Source organism: Sander lucioperca, chromosome 7, assembly GCF_008315115.2.
Source record: "Sander lucioperca isolate FBNREF2018 chromosome 7, SLUC_FBN_1.2, whole genome shotgun sequence".
NCBI lineage: Eukaryota > Metazoa > Chordata > Actinopteri > Perciformes > Percidae > Sander > Sander lucioperca.
Genome location: NC_050179.1, coordinates 26128317 through 26145942, shown reverse-complemented (window position 1 = coordinate 26145942; position 17626 = coordinate 26128317). Strand labels below are relative to the sequence as shown.

The 17626-nt window shown below is 39.4% G+C and overlaps 1 protein-coding gene across 1 annotated transcript in view; it reads left to right on the top strand.

Moving 5' to 3' along the window:
* Nucleotides 1–712: 712 nt before the first annotated feature.
* Nucleotides 713–17626, top strand: part of hsf4 (heat shock transcription factor 4) — a 30436-nt gene continuing 13522 nt past the window's right edge. Inside the window, exons 1-4 of the mRNA XM_031294848.2 lie at nt 713–1355; nt 13465–13573; nt 13686–13813; nt 16829–16953. Coding sequence (XP_031150708.1) covers nt 1230–1355; nt 13465–13573; nt 13686–13813; nt 16829–16953 — 488 coding nt within the window. The 5' untranslated portion in view covers nt 713–1229. The remainder of the gene's footprint in view (nt 1356–13464; nt 13574–13685; nt 13814–16828; nt 16954–17626) is intronic.

Below are 17626 nucleotides of genomic sequence, written 5' to 3'. Positions count from 1 at the left end.
CATGTACTCAAATGCTATGTGGTACATGAAGTATTTCCATTTTATGATATACTTCTACTCAGGGAAATATATATATTATTACATCGGCAGTCATTTTGCAGATTAGGATTTTACATACAAAACCTGTGATGACCTTCTAAAATATGATGCCTTGTGTATATGAAGTAGTTAAAATCAGCTCACATGACCTTCTACAAAATAAGAATACTGCTCACATGTTACTGCATCTGTAATGACAGTAAAGTGTCATAATATTATAACACGGACAGAAGTATTTTAGATATTTATTATTTTTATATATATATGTATTTTATTGATAATACTGTCCTTTTAACCAAGATAAAAGATTTTGAATGCAGGACTTTTACTTGTAATTGAGTTGTATTAATACTCTAATGAATATAGGATCTGAATACTTAACACACGCTTAATAACAACGTCGTTGTGAAAATTGTCAGAAATGATAAGGGACCTTTTCTACCTGGCATACAGGTACCCTGAACCCTGCACTATTCAGTTTAACCAGTAGCATTTTGATGGTTGGACACTGGTGCATTATTGAAGCTTTTGTGTGGATGCTGTATTGTTTCACTGGGCGGTCTCTTGATTGTCAGTGGGAGGCCGGTGGTAGGGGGGGGGGCTTGAATGGTGTGTGTGTGTGTGTGTGTGTGTGTGTGTGTGTGTGTGTGCTGACATGGACCTTCTGTGATGACATTCAGTTGGATGACTGGTGTGGCAGGGAGGACAGAGAGAGGGGAGCGAAAGAGAAAAGAAACAGAGAAAAAAAAGAAACCGTAAGAGCAACAAAGATAGTTTAAGGGAGGATATATTAAACAGACAAGTCAAGGAAAGAGAAAGTGAAAATCGTAGAGAAGGTGAGTTGTGTGAACAAAGGATGTACAGAGGCAGTTTGACCGAGTGAAATGGAATCGAAGAGACTGAGACAAACTTGGGATTATCAGTAACGGATCATTAGAAGTGGAGTTTCTCCAACATGGACTAGTCTGGGAGTCTGAACACATACATACACACGCGCACGCACGCACCCACGTACGTACGCACGCACGCACGCACGCACACACACACACACACACACACACACACACACACACACACACACACGCACACACACGCACACACACACACACACACACACACACACACACACACACACACACACACATTTGGTTTCCTGTTGTGAGCCATCTTGGCAGTGGACAGGTGACAGTATGCAGGAGTCTCCAGGTGCCATGGGTGTAGATGGCAGCTACGCCAGCAATGTTCCAGCCTTTCTCACCAAGCTGTGGACCCTGGTGGAGGATCCAGATACCAACCACCTCATTTGCTGGAGCGCTGTGAGTCAGTCCTCAAAACTTACTAACTTACTGTACATGATACTGTAGAAACTCTAGAAACTCTGTGAGGAATGTAATTTTCACTTTACAAAAAAAAAAGATTATAACGTAACTCTTAACCATCAACGTCTTCGTAAACACACTTTTGTGTCCATCATCTGCCTTCTGTTCTCTGATAAGCAACAGCACATTTAAATCAAATGATCAGCAAGTGTTAGCTACTGTATCACACAAGGCATATAATAAGTTGTGACTAGGCACCAAAATGCCATTTTCATGTGACATGAGTACAACATCTTTAATGAAAATTATACACATTATTACCAGGGCTCGTTTCAGCAACAACAAGCCAACAACAAACTTTTTAGGGATAATAAACTTGAACAAAAGAACAATGCATTTACCGTTAAGCCTAGCTAACGTTACTTGTTTAACCTTGCTAACAAAACTGCTAAAACTGCTACTAAAACGTTACTTCCATAATTCAGCTTGCTAACTAGCTGTATTTAACTTGACCCTAGCTAATGACTAGTTGTTTAACCGGTGCCATGTCATTTCTCTAACGCTCCATTTTTCTAACCTCGCAATAACCCGAAAAATTCCCTTTGGTCCTACAGCCCACTAGTCCGACGTCCACCAGTGATATTACGAATCCCACTATGGCCACGCCAAGACCCAACCTTCAATAGCATTTATTGGCCAGGCGTCCATGCTTACGCAAGGTAATGTAACCCCATTTGTACAGGTCCTATGACCTGACCAATCAGTTATCCTAATCTTAACTACTCTAGGTCAAATGCCTAACCCCAACCAATCAAGCTGCTTCGTAGGGCGTAGTGGGATTCGTAATTTCGCCACCAGCGGGACGTCGGACTAGTGGGCTGTAGGACCAAAGGGAATTTTTCGGGTTATTGAGAGGTCTGAACAATGGAGCGTCGGAGAAATGGGCAGTCCCTGTTTAACCTTGCTAACAAAACTGCTGCTTCCATAGCTGTTCAGTTTGCTAACTAGCTGCATTTACCATTGAGCCTAGCTAATAGATACTTGTTTAACCTTGCTAACAAAACTGTTACTTCCATACCTGTTTAGCTTGCTAACAAGTCACTTGTTTAGCATGTTAACTCAAGAAGCAGAATAGCCCCAGAGACAAAGAAAAGCTGTACCCACGGGTTTAATTTGTATTTTATAATATTCTAATATGAATATAGTTTATCATATAAACAATATAAATCAATTACACAAAAGCCAGTTGATAAAGCTAATGTTTGCTGGCCTGTGCTTTTAGGGCAGTTTGTTTTAAAGTTGCACTGCCCTGATGGTAAACTCCTGGTAAGTTGTGGTCTAGTAGAGGGAGGAAGCCTACAACAGTGGTGGAAGAGGTACTCAGATCATTTACTTAAGTAAAAATACCAATGCAGAAGAAAGTAAAAGTGCAGAAGTATCATCAGCTTAATATACATAAAGTATTACAAGTAAACCCCTGTGAATAATAGGTCATTATAGAGATAGTTTGCATTAATGTGTACTGATGTAGCTGGACAAGTTGGAGCTAATGTAATGACCTTATGTTCGGTAGTTTAGTCCAGTGGTTGCCAACCTTGGGTTCGGGCCCCCTTAAAGAGTGACAAAATAAATCTGGACTAGGAAAGAAGAAACGTTTGTTTTTTGTGAAATATTGGATCATTTTACCTCTTTAGGCCTACGAGTATTTAAATAAAACCATTTGAGAAGTTTAGAGGGGAAATCACTCTTTGGCGGAGCTGCTGGCACCTTGTAGACACCTGAAACGTGAGAGAAAGGGGCCCCGACTAGACACTTTTGTAAGAGATCCCAAAAAAGAATGGTATCATGTAAAATCCTATTTCTTTCTATAACCCTACTTTTAGTTAGTTAGTTTTATCTGAACACCTGTGCCCAGCCTGTCTGATGAGGTCAAATTAATTAACAGATTCACACTACCACTTTACAACAATCTTGTATTTATGAAAAGTTCCTAAGTTTTTATAAATGATTATATCATTGGTTGGTTAACCATTTATTATTGACATTTTACAGTATTCTACAGTAATAAGCCATCATAATACATACATAAAAATCCCACTTTTTGTGTTTGTCAGGTTGTGAGTCTGCATTTACTATAAGCATGGGAACTGTTTAATTGGTTTGTATCCTCTGCAAAAGTAGTGTGCTTTATTTGGTGTTAAAATGGCATTGTGATAACCACACTTACATTCTGCTATCAATTCAATTCAGTATATTTAAGAAGGGGACAGTGCAGATTAATAAAACACGTAATTATACATAGGTTAAAAATGCCAGAATTAGCAAAAAGGCTATTTTTCATCTGTGGTCCCCTGACCTCAATGTTAAAAAGCCTTTTTAAAATGCAAATAAACAAGAAAATAGACAACACAAGCAGAGCAGAACAAGACACAGCACAAAGCCAAAACTATTACCAACCAAACAAAGCACAAAGCAGAACAACATTAATTCAATTCAATTCAATTTCAATTTATTTATAGTATCAAATCATAACAAGAGTTATCTCGAGACACTTTACAGATAGAGTAGGTCTAGACCACACTCTGTAGTTTACGAAGCCCCAACTATTACAGTGGTTGCCTCAAGAGCAAGCATTAGCAGTAGCTATTGCGACAGTGGCAAGGAAAAACTCCCTTTTTTGTTAGGAAGAAACCTCGGACAGACCCAGACTCTTGGTAGGCGGTGTCTGATGGCACCAGTTGGGGGTGTGGTGAATGGTGGCAATAATAGTCATAATAAAGATAGTGAAACAGTGACCACAATGGTAGTCGTAGTAGTTTATGTCATAGTAGGGTACAGCAGGGCATTACGGGGTGTGGTGTGGCATAGCAGCCTGGGTGGACGCGGTTGGACGCAGCAGGACGCAGTCGGACACTGCGGGGAATCGCAGAGCGTAGCAGGGTGTAGTAAGTCCATAGCGTCAGCTGCACCCAGGACCCCGGTGTGGGTGCCACCCAATTCCAAGGCGATGTTCTGGGTGAAGAAGAAGCATAGGGACTCCGGGGAGAAAACTCCCCAGAGCTAGGTTAGTAATAGGCATTTCTGGGACTAAGATGCACACAAAAGGAGACAAGTGAAAAGAGAGAAGAGGGAGCAGCTCATTGTGTCCTTGGAAGGAACTTCCGACAGCAGTCTAGAGTTATAATAGCATAACTAAGAGAGGCAGGCTAAAGAGAGGGGCCCTGGACCGGGCTCGTACTCTCCCCTGCCGGAACGGGCTTGTACTTCCTGCCTCCCTCTACTCTACTCTACTACGCTGCAACTCCTCACTCCCTAACTATAAGCTTTATCAAAGATGATGGTTTTCAGTTTATTCTTAAATGTGGCGACGGTGTCAGCCCCCCGAACCCAAGTTGGGAGCTGGTTCCACAGGAGAGGAGCCTTGTAGCTGAAGGCTCTGGCTCCCATTCTACTTTTAGAGACTCTAGGAACCACAAGTAGCTCTGAGTTCTGGGAGCGCAGTGCTCTAGTGGGACAATAAGGTACTAAGAGCTCTTCTATGTATGATGGTGCTTGACCATTTAGTGCTTTGTAGGTCAGGAGAAGGATTTTAAATTCAATCCTGGATTTTACAGGAAGCCAATGCAGAGAAGCTAATACAGGAGAAATATGATCTCTTTTCTTAGTTCTTGTCAGAACACGTGCTGCAGCATTCTGGATCAGCTGGAGGGTCTTGAGGGACTTATTTGAGCAGCCTGATAGTAAAGAATTACAGTAGTCCAGCCGGGAAGTAACGAATGCATGGACTAGTTTTTCAGCATCGTTTTGCGAGAGGATGTTCCTGATTTTGGCAATGTTACGAAGATGGAAAAAGGCTGTTTTTGAGGTTTGTTTTAAGTGGGCGTTAAAGGATAGATCCTGGTCAAAAATTATTCCTAGATTTCTGACAGTAGTGCTGGAGGCCAGGGCAATACCATCTAGGGTAGCTATATCTTTAGATAATGAAGTTCGGTGGTGCTTGGGTCCCAGCACAATAACTTCCGTTTTGTTTGAGTTTAACATCAGAAAATTGTGGGTCATCCAGGATTTTATATCTTTAATGCACGCTTGAAGTTTAGCTAACTGACCGCTTTCGTCTGGCTTAATTGACAGATATAATTGGGTGTCGTCTGCGTAAGAGTGAAAGTTAATTGAGTGTTTCCTAATAATATTGCCTAGAGGAAGCATATATAAAGAGAATAGAATTGGTCCAAGCACTGAGCCTTGAGGAACGCCATGGCTAACTTTAGCGTATTTGGATGGTTTGTCGTTAATATTAACAAATTGGGATCGCTCAGAAAAATAGGACTTAAACCAGCTTAGTGCGATTCCTTTAATGCCAACTAAATGTTCCAGTCTCTGTAACAGGATGGTATGGTCGATAGTGTCGAATGCAGCACTAAGGTCCAATAAGACAAGTATGGAAACAAGTCCTTTGTCAGCAGCAGTTAGAAGGTCCTTAGTGATTTTCACCAGTGCCATCTCTGTGCTATGATGCATTCTAAATCCTGACTGAAAGTCTTCAAATAGACTATTTCTATGCAGAAAGTCACACAATTGATTAGCGACTACCTTCTCAAGGATTTTGGAGAGAAAGGGGAGGTTAGATATAGGTCTATAGTTGGAGACCTCAGGGTCGAGGGTGGGTTTTTTCAGAATAGGTTTTATCACAGCTACTTTAAAAGACTGCGGTACATGACCCGTTAATAAGGACATATTGATCGTATCTAGTAATGTGGTGTTGACCACGGGTAGTGCTTCTTTAAGTAGCCTCGTTGGAATGGGGTCTAAGAGACAGGTAGTTGGCTTAGCTGAAGAGACCCGTAACATTAATTGTTGGAGGTCTATAGGATAAAAGCCGTCTAAATATGTATCAGGTCTTATCGTTCTCTCTAGCCCTTCTGCGCCCAATGGTGAGCCGTTAGAAGCTGTGGGCAGAAGGTGATGAATTTTTTCTCTAATTGTTATAATTTTATCATTAAAAAAGGTCATGAATTAGCATTTCACTTTTGACCTTTGACCCAGAGTGAGCAGCTACATGTTCAGTTCTGTGAAAAAGTAGTTAATCATTGTATAATTATTTATTAATTAAATTAAATTAAATCGCCAATGCTTCAGTCTCGTGACATGTGTAGTTAGAGTGTGCAGCATCAGCTGTTGCATTGTCAGACTATTAGTAGGCAAGTGAGCATTAACACATAAGGTAACAGCAACGTCTTTTTAAAATTGTCTAAACTTTATAAATTTCCCACCTCTTGTGCAAATGGGTTTTGCTATCTCCCGATGTAAAGAATTTACAATACTTTACACAATACTGATTTTCAGAGTAAAACAGAGCTACTGCAGTTGTTTGGTAAGACTTTAACATTGGGAGAGAGAGCATGACTCATCACTCACAGTGAAACAGAGAGAGATAGAGTCTGCTTGATTTGCTGACTGAGCTGAATTTGGCTGTTGATGAATAGATTCTGTAGCCTGGGAAAACCCTGACGAACTTCCGGCAAATTTGAGATTTGCTCTGCAAGTCAGTCTGGCCAAGAGCCCATTCAAGCCCATTTCCAATTTTTCCAAATCGAGGCTCCAATCACAACCGTTGAGGCGGGCTTTACACGATGACGATAGCGCAGCGACGGCAAGCAGCTTTTTGTTTACATTCAACATGATGGCCACCAAAGCGCAGCAACCCGTTGATGCCGCTGTCGCTGCTACGTCACCCGGATCGTTGGTCTGATTGGTTGAAGGACTATCCAATTGCGCCCAGAGGCATTTGAGCGGCGTCCGTTGGTGACGCCCCTTTGGAAATGGGCTGTGAATGAACCTTCCCCAGACCCACTCTCAGTTACAACTGAGAAGGGTCTGGTGTCAACCAGGCTATAGATCCTGCACTCTGGTGAAAATATATTACCTCCTTACAAAGCTCCTTTCATCACTTAGGTAGCATTATTTCATATAGAGTATCCATCCAGTGACAGTTGGTGATGTAGAACATTATCACTGACAAACTCAAGTTACTAGGGGTGTGACGAGACACCCAGCTCACGAAGCGAGACGAGACACAAGATTAGGTTCACGAGATCGAGGCAAGATGAGATTTTAACACTATTTTACAGAAAACTACAATGAAGAAATAAGACTGGAAAATAGTCCTTTATTCAATCGAAAGTCCCAAAATGAAAACCGAGCACTGAAAGGTTTTGCCACAAACTCAAATAACTGGCTTCTCTCCTGTATACAGTTACACCGTTACTTATTCCATATGTATGGTGGAGAGATCTCTCTTCACTCAGAGAACCAAGGTTACAACATAACTAAGCGTTTTCTGGCAGTAGTTGAGACCAAATGTTTTGTACTTGAATGTGTCACTGTACAGTAGACAGAGAGAAATAAAGCTTATTTTACTATTGTTTCACATTGATTGCATTCTGAAGCACAAATAAATTACCATCAAACACTCAACAGATGATTTTTGTGAAGACAGATGCTCTTTTCTCCTCCTCTGCATTTTATTAATTGCAGTAGTAAACAAGGAAGTAGGCTACTCTAGTATTGATTTATGACCATTATAGGATGAACGGAGAACATTACTCTTTGTTTTTTTTTTCATTCAAAGTAAAGTTAGGTTTTGCTGTCCGCTTACCGACTCATTTTAATAGAGAAAGAGAGTGGTCTTTCTTTTTTCTTTATTTAGATCCCCATTAGCTACTACATTAAGCAGCAGCTATTCTTCCTGGGGTCTTAACAATTTTTACCAAAATATTAACATCAAAGCTGTACAACAATGAAGACAAATACAGAAGTGCACACAGCATCTTCTAAATCATCTAACTAACAAACATACGCACAACACAACATAACACATATACACTAAACATAAAAACATAACCATATAACAATATAAGCTCTTCTATGTACAAAATATTACCACTCTCTGGGTGTAATATAAAATAAAAATCACATTTCAATTGCCATAGCTCATTATGCAGTCATTATTAATAACATAATTACAGTTACTCCAAAGTAAATAAATACAGTCTCAGTCTTTTGGAAAAACTAACATTGTGCCTTTCTGAAACCAAAAATAACGGGAGCGAGTTCCATGCCACCATTGCTCTATAACACAATGTTCTTTGAAGTTGATTAGCTCAACAGACAGGTAACAAGAAACGCCCTTCACTTGATTGGCGAGTGGAATGAGTATGAACGTCACTGAAGAAAGTCAATCTTTTATAAATAATTTCTGGTGCTTTTGTAATAATTATATTTTTTAAGAATTTAATAAGAGAATAATTAATTCTGCTTCTTACATGAAGCCATGTTAACTGATTGTGCATGTCCCTAATACTTGTTCTAAAAGAGCAGTTTAGAACAAGCCGAGAAACTTTATTTTGTGCAATCTGTAGTCTGTTTAAATTATTCTCTGTAGTTGCAGCCCAAATGATGGAACAATAGTCCAGATGACACAAAACTATTGATTCCACCAAAATTTTCCGTATGCGAATCGGTATGCATTTCCTGCAATGGCGAACTACAGCCATATTCCTACCAATTTTATTCAATATTAATTTTATCTGAGCGTTCCATGTCAACCTGCTGTCCACAATCACGCCGAGCAATTTTACCTCAGCCACTTGTTCAATGATCAAACCACCAACTGACAAGTTCAGAGCGACTCAGCGCCACAGTAAACTGCACGCTGCGGCCACGTGTGTGTCTCAGCCAAGAGAGAGAGAGTGAGAGAGAGAGAGAGAGAGAGAGAGGAGAGAGAGACAGAGAGAGAGAGAGGGAGAGCGGCACTAATTGCACTTGTGTACTGATATCGCAAGACATATTTTACCTTGACAATAAATCTTGTTACGTTTAAAGGAACACACCGACTTATTGGGACTTAAGCTTATTCATCGTATCCCCCAGAGTTAGACAAGTCCGTACATACCCTTCTCATCTCCGTGCGTGTCATAACTCTGTCTGACGGAGTGATTAGCGCAACACCTGAAAAGCACCGCTGTTACTCTCTGCTCCTCACCACGGGGCTTCTCAGGTGCTGCGAGCAAATCACTCCGCCCAAGTAGCAGAAGTTGCAGTGCTTCGCCTTCTGAGAATATAGTTCCCAGTTTGTATACGGTTAGAAGATGGCTGTGTCTCATGTGACCTTGTTATTTGTACACACTGTGACTATACAAATTACAACATGTAAATAGGAAAATGTTGGCGTTATTTTGTCACTTATTGGGAGCAGTAGGCTAGATGAAGCCAGTTACCTCCAGGATCTGTGCTAAGATAGGCTAGCAGTGGGTGCGTCAGACAGAGTTACGACACGCATGGAGATGAGAAGGGTATGTATGGACTTATCTAACTCTGGAGGATACAGTGAATAAGCTAAAGTCCCAATAAGTCAGCATGTTCCTTTAATCGTGGGGACGAGATCTCGTCACATCTCTACAAGTTACATATTTCTGTTTCAGTTTTAAAGGACATAAAAACAAAAATGTTATAATTTTGTTCTCATACCTGTAAATAATCAGTGAGATTTGTATGTCACTGTAAACTTAGTGTTGATGAACAAATGAAATTGCTGCAAAAGTGCTCTTTAGAATCCAAAAAGGGTAAAAATGACCATGAAATGACATGGCATAATAATCTATAATCTGTAATCTGCACAAAATAAAAATAAATAAAATAAAAAGTCTGAAGCTAAACTTTTCTGCTTAAGGTTTAAAATTCCAACATTTCATTGTATATTTTAAAGCACAATTTACATGAAATACAGAGTAACCTGTTAATTTGATTAGTTAGCTTGGGAGCCAGACAAATCTCCAAGCTCATGTTTAATTTGCTCAAGCAGATACATCTGGCCCCCTCTCGTTCAGACAGATTTCCAGCCAAAGAGAACCTGGGCAGGCCAATCACAACTGTTTATCTCATGTGGGGCGGGTTTAAGACAATGACCGTCAGTGGAACGCCATGCTTGAATGTATTTACCCGAACGTAGTTACTGGACGTAACTGGCAACCTCCGTCCAATGCAACGCACCAAGCTCACGAAACTTCGATCAAACCATAGACTGTAAAAATAATAAAAGTAGCAGCAGTGACGTCACCCATTGGTTTGTGGACTGCCGTTTTTAAGCCTCGAGTTTGGCAATTTATCTGTTGCACTCTTGGTTTTTTGAAACCGGACGTGGTGATTTTTGATAAGAGGGTGGAGCTGGGGAGGATGACACGGCCAAGCCAGTGTTTATGGTTGCATTGGCTCTGCGCTAAGCTAAACGCTAAAGAGGGAAAATTGCTGATTTTCAACCCTTCTGAAGCAAGTCATCCAGTGAAGATTTACTGGCAGGCGACCAAAATGTTCCAATTAAAGCGTAACTCTTGCCAAAATGCAACCTAGGGTCTTTTTGTGAATGTACCCGAGTCAAACTTTCGTTTAAAAGCATTTTTAGGATGGAAGCATCACTTTTAAGATTTACTGTATTCTAGTTTTTCGGTCAAATGGTCTTTTGAATGGGAGTTCTAGGGGCACTTTTATGCTAGCCTCAAAATAGCTATTTTTAAAACACTAAGAAGGCTCAACACAACATGAGACTTTGCTTGAAGTATCACCAGGGGCTCTACACATGAACGCAAGCATTGAGAACATTGTTTGTGTACCCAGAGTTTACTAAAAAGAAAGGTTTTGAGCAACTCACGTTAGCAGTTGTTGTTTACGCTATCCGCCATTTTCCCAGTCAAAAATAGGCGATCTCCCAATGCGAATGAACGGACTCCATAGGAGGAAATGTCATTCTTATATGAGGCTCCTTTTTCAACTACAAGGTCAATATTGTGTTTCACTAACGACAAAACAACGAATTGTCCGTGCATTTATATGGAACTAAGCTTTTGGAGCTTTCCATCTTTACTCTCCTCCCACGACTATTTTTGACTGGCTCGATAGACGGCGACCGGAAGAACAACAGCTACAGTGAGTTGTTCAAAACCTTTCTTTTTAGTAAACTCTGTGTACACAAACAATGTTGTCAATGCTTGTGTTCATGTGTAGAGCCCCTGGTCATACTTCAAGCAAAGTTTCATGTTGTGTCGAGCCTTCTTAGTGTTTTAAAAATAGCTATTTTGAAGCTAGCATAAAAGTGCCCCTAGCACTCCCATTCAAAAGGCCATTTGACCGAAAAACGAGAATACAGTAAATCTTAAAAGTGACGCTTCCATCCTAAACATGCTTTTAAACGAAAGTTCATGGCTATTTTAATGTACACAGTGCCATGGATAAGCATTGCTAAGTCTCTGTCCTGATTGACAGGTTGGCGTTTAGCCACGCCCTAAACCATGCCCTGCTTTATCATCAATTTTAAAATACATTGGACCATAATTTACAAAATGAACATCATGCTGTATTGAAGAATATTTGAAACTAGCTGAGACCATAAACTCATTCTCAAAATGTTGACTGAGGTAATAAATCAAGTGAGAAGTAGGGCCATTTTCCCCATAGACTTCTATAGAAAAAGACTCAATTTTGTAACCATGGAGTCGCTCCCTGCTGGAAATTAGACATAATGCCGATTTAAGGCACTTCTGCATTGGTTTCTTCAACTTTTCAGACCCAGAAGCTTCATCCATTATTTTTACAGTCTATGGATCAAACTGTCTAACTAGGCGATGCTGATCAAATATTAATCAAGCTTCTGTTACTGCATTTCCTATTTCTTGCCTAAAATGTTTCAGAAACATATTTTATTGTACTGTTTAGCGGCAATTTAGAAGTTTGTGACCCTTCTGCCATTTTTTTCCTGCTTCAAAACGGACCAAGCATCACCCCAACTTGCATGTGTCACTCAGTGCTACATCTTGCATTTGCTAACAGTTAGCTATTTGGGACCAGTCTATTTTCAGGAACAAAACCATTCATTCATAAAGTTGCATTGCTGATCTCTTTCTTCATCTGTTCTTCTTCTCTTCTTTTTCATTTAACTCCTTTAATTTTAGTTCAAATATAATATGGCAGTTTAACAGATAATTTCTGCAATTTTGATGATCAAGCACACAGTGCAAAATGGAGGAGAGGCTGGACAAATTAGGATGAAATAATTCTCCATTTTACCAGGGTCAGAAAGGTCTTCACTTAAAGTGAGGTACTGTATGTACTGTAGTACATCATGTTTTTTTTATCTAGCAACAGCTCATCCCTCTATATCACAACACTAGGCAAGCCTTTATGGGACGCTTCACACTACCTTTACCTAAATCTAATGCCAGAATGAAAACTGTAATGTCTACGGCAATGTCAAATTGGAACATATTACCACTGCATTTAACACAGATTACAAGTGAGATCAGTTTTAAAAAGGGAGTAAAATTAGCAATTAGTCAAAAAGAAATCATCTTAAACGGCATATGATAGTGGAGATGTGAATGTGGATTAATGTACTCTTGTTTACCTAAGTGCGAACGTGTCCATTGGTTAAGTGTGTTGAACATTTCTTGAGAAGGAAATGTGAATTAATGTAACGTTTATTGTCTTGTTTTGTTTTATCTTTTGTATGAACCCCAGGAAGAATAGTTGTTACTTCCATAACAACTAATTATAACTAAATTAAAAAAAAAAAAATATATATATATATATATATATATATATATATATATATATATATATATACGTAGCTGTTGCTGCATAAAGATTTCAACTTCAAAACAACAAAACTTTGTCCCTGTGCTGTAATTTAAACAGGTCATGAACAATGATTCCTTTGATTTTTGACTGATTTTCTGAACCAATATATATGACGACACAATACATCATCCACTGAAAGGTTTTAGCATCTCAAAGAAAAAAACATGTTTTCAGTCACACTGAAAACAATAGGAATAGTAAAGCAATAGTAATGAGAAAAAAGGTAATGAGTAACCAGACAAGTTATTATGTTGATTGTAAAGTAAAATATTTCACTAGAAATGGACCTAATAGAAAAACTTTGATCCATCATTTACAACCTCCTCTGTCTTGACTATAAATGTTCCCTCTGTCGACACTGAATGGGATATGAGCAGAGATGTTGTAAACTAACTACATTCCTGATTGTTCTCAATTTCAGTCTGGGACAAGTTTCCATGTGTTTGACCAGGGACGCTTTGCCAAGGAAGTTCTACCAAAGTACTTTAAACACAATAACATGGCGAGCTTTGTTCGACAGCTCAACATGTGTGAGTACACTCATCTTGTCTTGTTTTTCTTGTCTTCTCTTGTCTTCTCCTCTCTCAATTGCAGTATGTATTTATACTTTGTGTGTGTTTGCCCTTGTGTGTGTGCGTCTAGATGGTTTCCGCAAGGTGGTGAACATTGAGCAGAGCGGTCTGGTGAAACCTGAGAGAGACGACACAGAGTTCCAACATCTGTACTTCCTTCAGGGACATGAACACATGCTGGAACACATAAAGAGGAAGGTATGGACACACACAGGAAAATGCACCCATACACAATGTCCCAAAGGCAAACTGACCAGAAAGTCTCTTAACCCCTATGTTGTCCTCTCAGGTCAAAATGAAAATCAACACTTTTGTTTTGTTTTTGTTATTGACACATTTTCGGACGTTTTTGTCCCTTTTTTTCGGCAATTTTGATACTATTTTTCACTAACATTACTAACACCAACTTATTACCACTAGTTTTTCTCTTATTTTTGGAATTAATGGTCAATAAATGTCATTTACAGGAAATGATTCCTAATTTGAAATTATTAATTATTTGGACTAATATTAAGTTGATGGATAATCACAGACGTGTGTATGTCAAAGTTCAGTTAGGAGACTGTTTTGAAACCATTTAAATTTTTTCAAATGCTATAAAATTGAATACCCAAAATTCAATGAAAGCAGTGATCAGGTACTTGCAATTGTACTTGCTTTTGGGTATTTTGGTTAGAAAGAAACCCATATTTCTGATATAGAAGTTTTGACAACAGAACAAATATGACCCAAGGACAGCATGAGGGTTAAAATAACGTACACAGATTTTATATTTGCATTGTTGAAAAAGTCTTTAATTTGGAATTGTGCAACTGAACACATTTACACTGGCATTACAAGCAATGGTGTTTGTGATTCTCCAAGTCGAATGGATGAAGGTGGTCTTTATGAATGTGGAAGTTATTCGTCTCTAAACACAACGCTTCTGTCAGACCTCCACAGTATGTGGATAGATGGCAAATAAGTATGTAGAGTAGCTAATTAAACGCAGCAGGAATTACTTGGTAGTTTTATAATTTTAAATAATCCAACATGATGTTTTGCAATGTAATCAGGAGTAATGCATCGTCTACCAAAAGACAGAAACGTGATCTGTAAAAGTGGAATTTCGGACAAAAAAACGTAAGATAGTACCAAGCTAGCAGGAGCTATACAGGCTAGTGGCTCCCCATTGACCCTTTGTGGGCAGACAGCTCGGTCATTCCCTTGTCGGCAAGCTGCACACTATGGATTTAATGGAGATTTATCAAAGTAAAATTAATTTCATTGACCAGAGGCGTGTGAATTCTACTTTCCTTTTTTTTCTTAAATCATTTTTTTGTTGGAGCGGACGTCTACATTTTGTTGAAATGTTAATTTGTAGATTGTAAACTTAATTCTAATGGCATTAGATCACTGTATTTTCAACATAAAACTGTCTCTACAGGATTTCCTGGATAGATTTCTTTGCAAAGGTTCTTAAAAAGTGAAATCCTTTCCATGCATTACGTTATATGCTGGTCTATAAGTAGGGTTGGGTACCGAAACGCGGTGCCAATAGGGCACCGGTTTCGACGTAAACAGTAGTAACGAGACCGAATAAGAACAAAAATTTCGGTGCCTTATTTCGGTGCCTGACTTCTTTTTTCAGAAGCATTGCTGCACGGGACGCTACGTTACCGTTAGCTAGTAGCTGGATTAAACACAATGGTTAAAATGCTGACAGCTTACGTTAAGCGGTGTAAAGTGTGACTGTATTTCCCTGTAGAGGATTCCAACACCGGGACGTAACAGTCCACAGCTGCCGTTGTCGGAAAAACAACAACAGATGGTGCGTTTACTTGAAACTTGCCAGCCTTGTGGTGCATTCAGAGTTATTGTAAAATACCCTTTTCCCATCTGGTGCTTGTTTTTGTTGTTGACCAGCAATTTACTGGTGAAATAAGTTGTTGTAAGTTATTGTTATTACATTATTAATCAATTATTTAATTTTTACCATATGGACTTAGCAATAAACAAGCCGTTCTTTAATGTCGCCAACTGTTGTTTGTGCTCCTTTTTTTATATTTTATATTATATACATTATAAATATATTATATATATTTCGGTTCAGGCACCGTTTAGGCACCGGCACCGTTTTAAAAGTATCGTTTTAGCACCGGTATTGGAAAAAACCCAAACAATACCCAACCCTATCTATAAGTCAGGTGCCACCGCAATAATGGTGGCTTGTCTAAGCTGCCGCCTAGGACCTGGATTTGTCTATAAGACACAGTGGCATTTTGAGCTAAATGCTAATGTCAGCATGCTTACATGCAGACCTTCCTTCACAGCGCTGCGGAGGAAGGTCTGGCTAGTCCACAGCATTCGGGATGGGAGAAAAACGTGCTCTGGTTTATTGGTATTTCTTTAAACCAATCACAATCGTCATGGGCGTCGCTAAGCGCCGGACAGAGCCAGCATGCCGCTGAAAAATAGCCTCGGAAAGGAACTTGTTTTGGTGGAACATGTGTACATTCAAAAGTTGTTTTAGTTGTGCAACAGAAAACTCAGATTGGACAAATTACACCTGATACTGATGGGAAACATTCGTTTTTGCTTTTCAAAAATGTTGACTTAGTAATTCCACTAGATGAATAGCGAAAGGATTACCAAAGTTATAACAATTAGCCACAAGGGGCAGCTGGATTGTCACAATATTACAAGATCGCATGAGAATAAGAACAAGAACAAGAGAAACAGTGTCCAGTGCATGTGACGGCCGCGACTGTTCGTTCAAAACAAAAATGGCACATGTGATACACGTGATTTTTCATCCAATCACCTTTAAAGGTGCTCTAGGCGATGTCACTCGTTTTTTAGGCTACAACATTTTTTGTCACATACAGCAAACATCTCCTCACTATCCACTAGCTGCCTGTCCACTGAACACACTGTCGAGATATTTCACTCAAACCCACAAATGTTAGCCTCGTGATGGCACTTGAGGAAAACTCAGGGGATCACCAAAGTCATTAGGGTTCATCCTCTGGGGACCATGACTGTCCAAACAAAATTGTTGTCAATCCGCCCAATAGTTGTTGAGACCAAAGTGGACAGACTGCCATCCCTAGAGCCATGCTCTTAGTGTGGCTAAAAACGCCACTGAATTTCTCTGCTCACAAACAGCAGAGGGAATGTGTGGTTGTATGTGCTGTATCTGAGTTACCGAGTTAGGCTGTACTGTGTGTTCAGGTATCTATAGTGAAGAGTGAGGAGACCAAAGTTCGCCAGGAGGATCTCAGTAAACTGCTGTATGAAGTCCAGCTTCTCAGAACACAACAGGACAACATGGAGTGTCAGATGCAGGACATGAAACAGTGAGTATAGAGATTTTGTATCTATAGACCCTCAGGGACGTCGAAAGTTCCACCTTCAATTTCTCTTGATTGGTTGAATATTATTTGGTTAATTGCAAATACACAGGCCCTGCATTATAACATTATCTTGAGGCCCTGTCTTGTAGAGGGACCTAAAGTCTAGTTTTTAGACCTGGATTATTTTGGTTAATATTTTGCAGCTGTTGAATAAAATTGCTTGCCATTAAATGACATATAGGAAACCAAGGATCAGGTAGGATTCAGTTGTCTCAGTAAATAATAGAATCTGCCATTTAAGGGGCCCTACAACACATTTCTCCCCCTGGGCCCCCTTACAGTTTAATGCGGATATGGTGTAAAGGTTATGTACATAAAAACAAAAATTCTCAGGTCAGGTCAATTTGACACATTAGTAGGGCGTAGTCGGCACAAAATATTAAAACAAATCTCAAAAATGTATTTGATTTGACAGGTCAATTTGTCCACTGAGTCATGGCGTAACAATTTAAAAAAAATGAAAACCTTAATGGCAAAGATTCTTTATGTTTCGTGAAGAAAATACATTTGTGATGCCTTATAGTTTACAATCATTAACACCTCCCCCCTTTTTAATCATAATTTATGAGGCAATGTGAGAAGAGAGAGATGTTATTCCTCTTGCTAAGTTGGAACA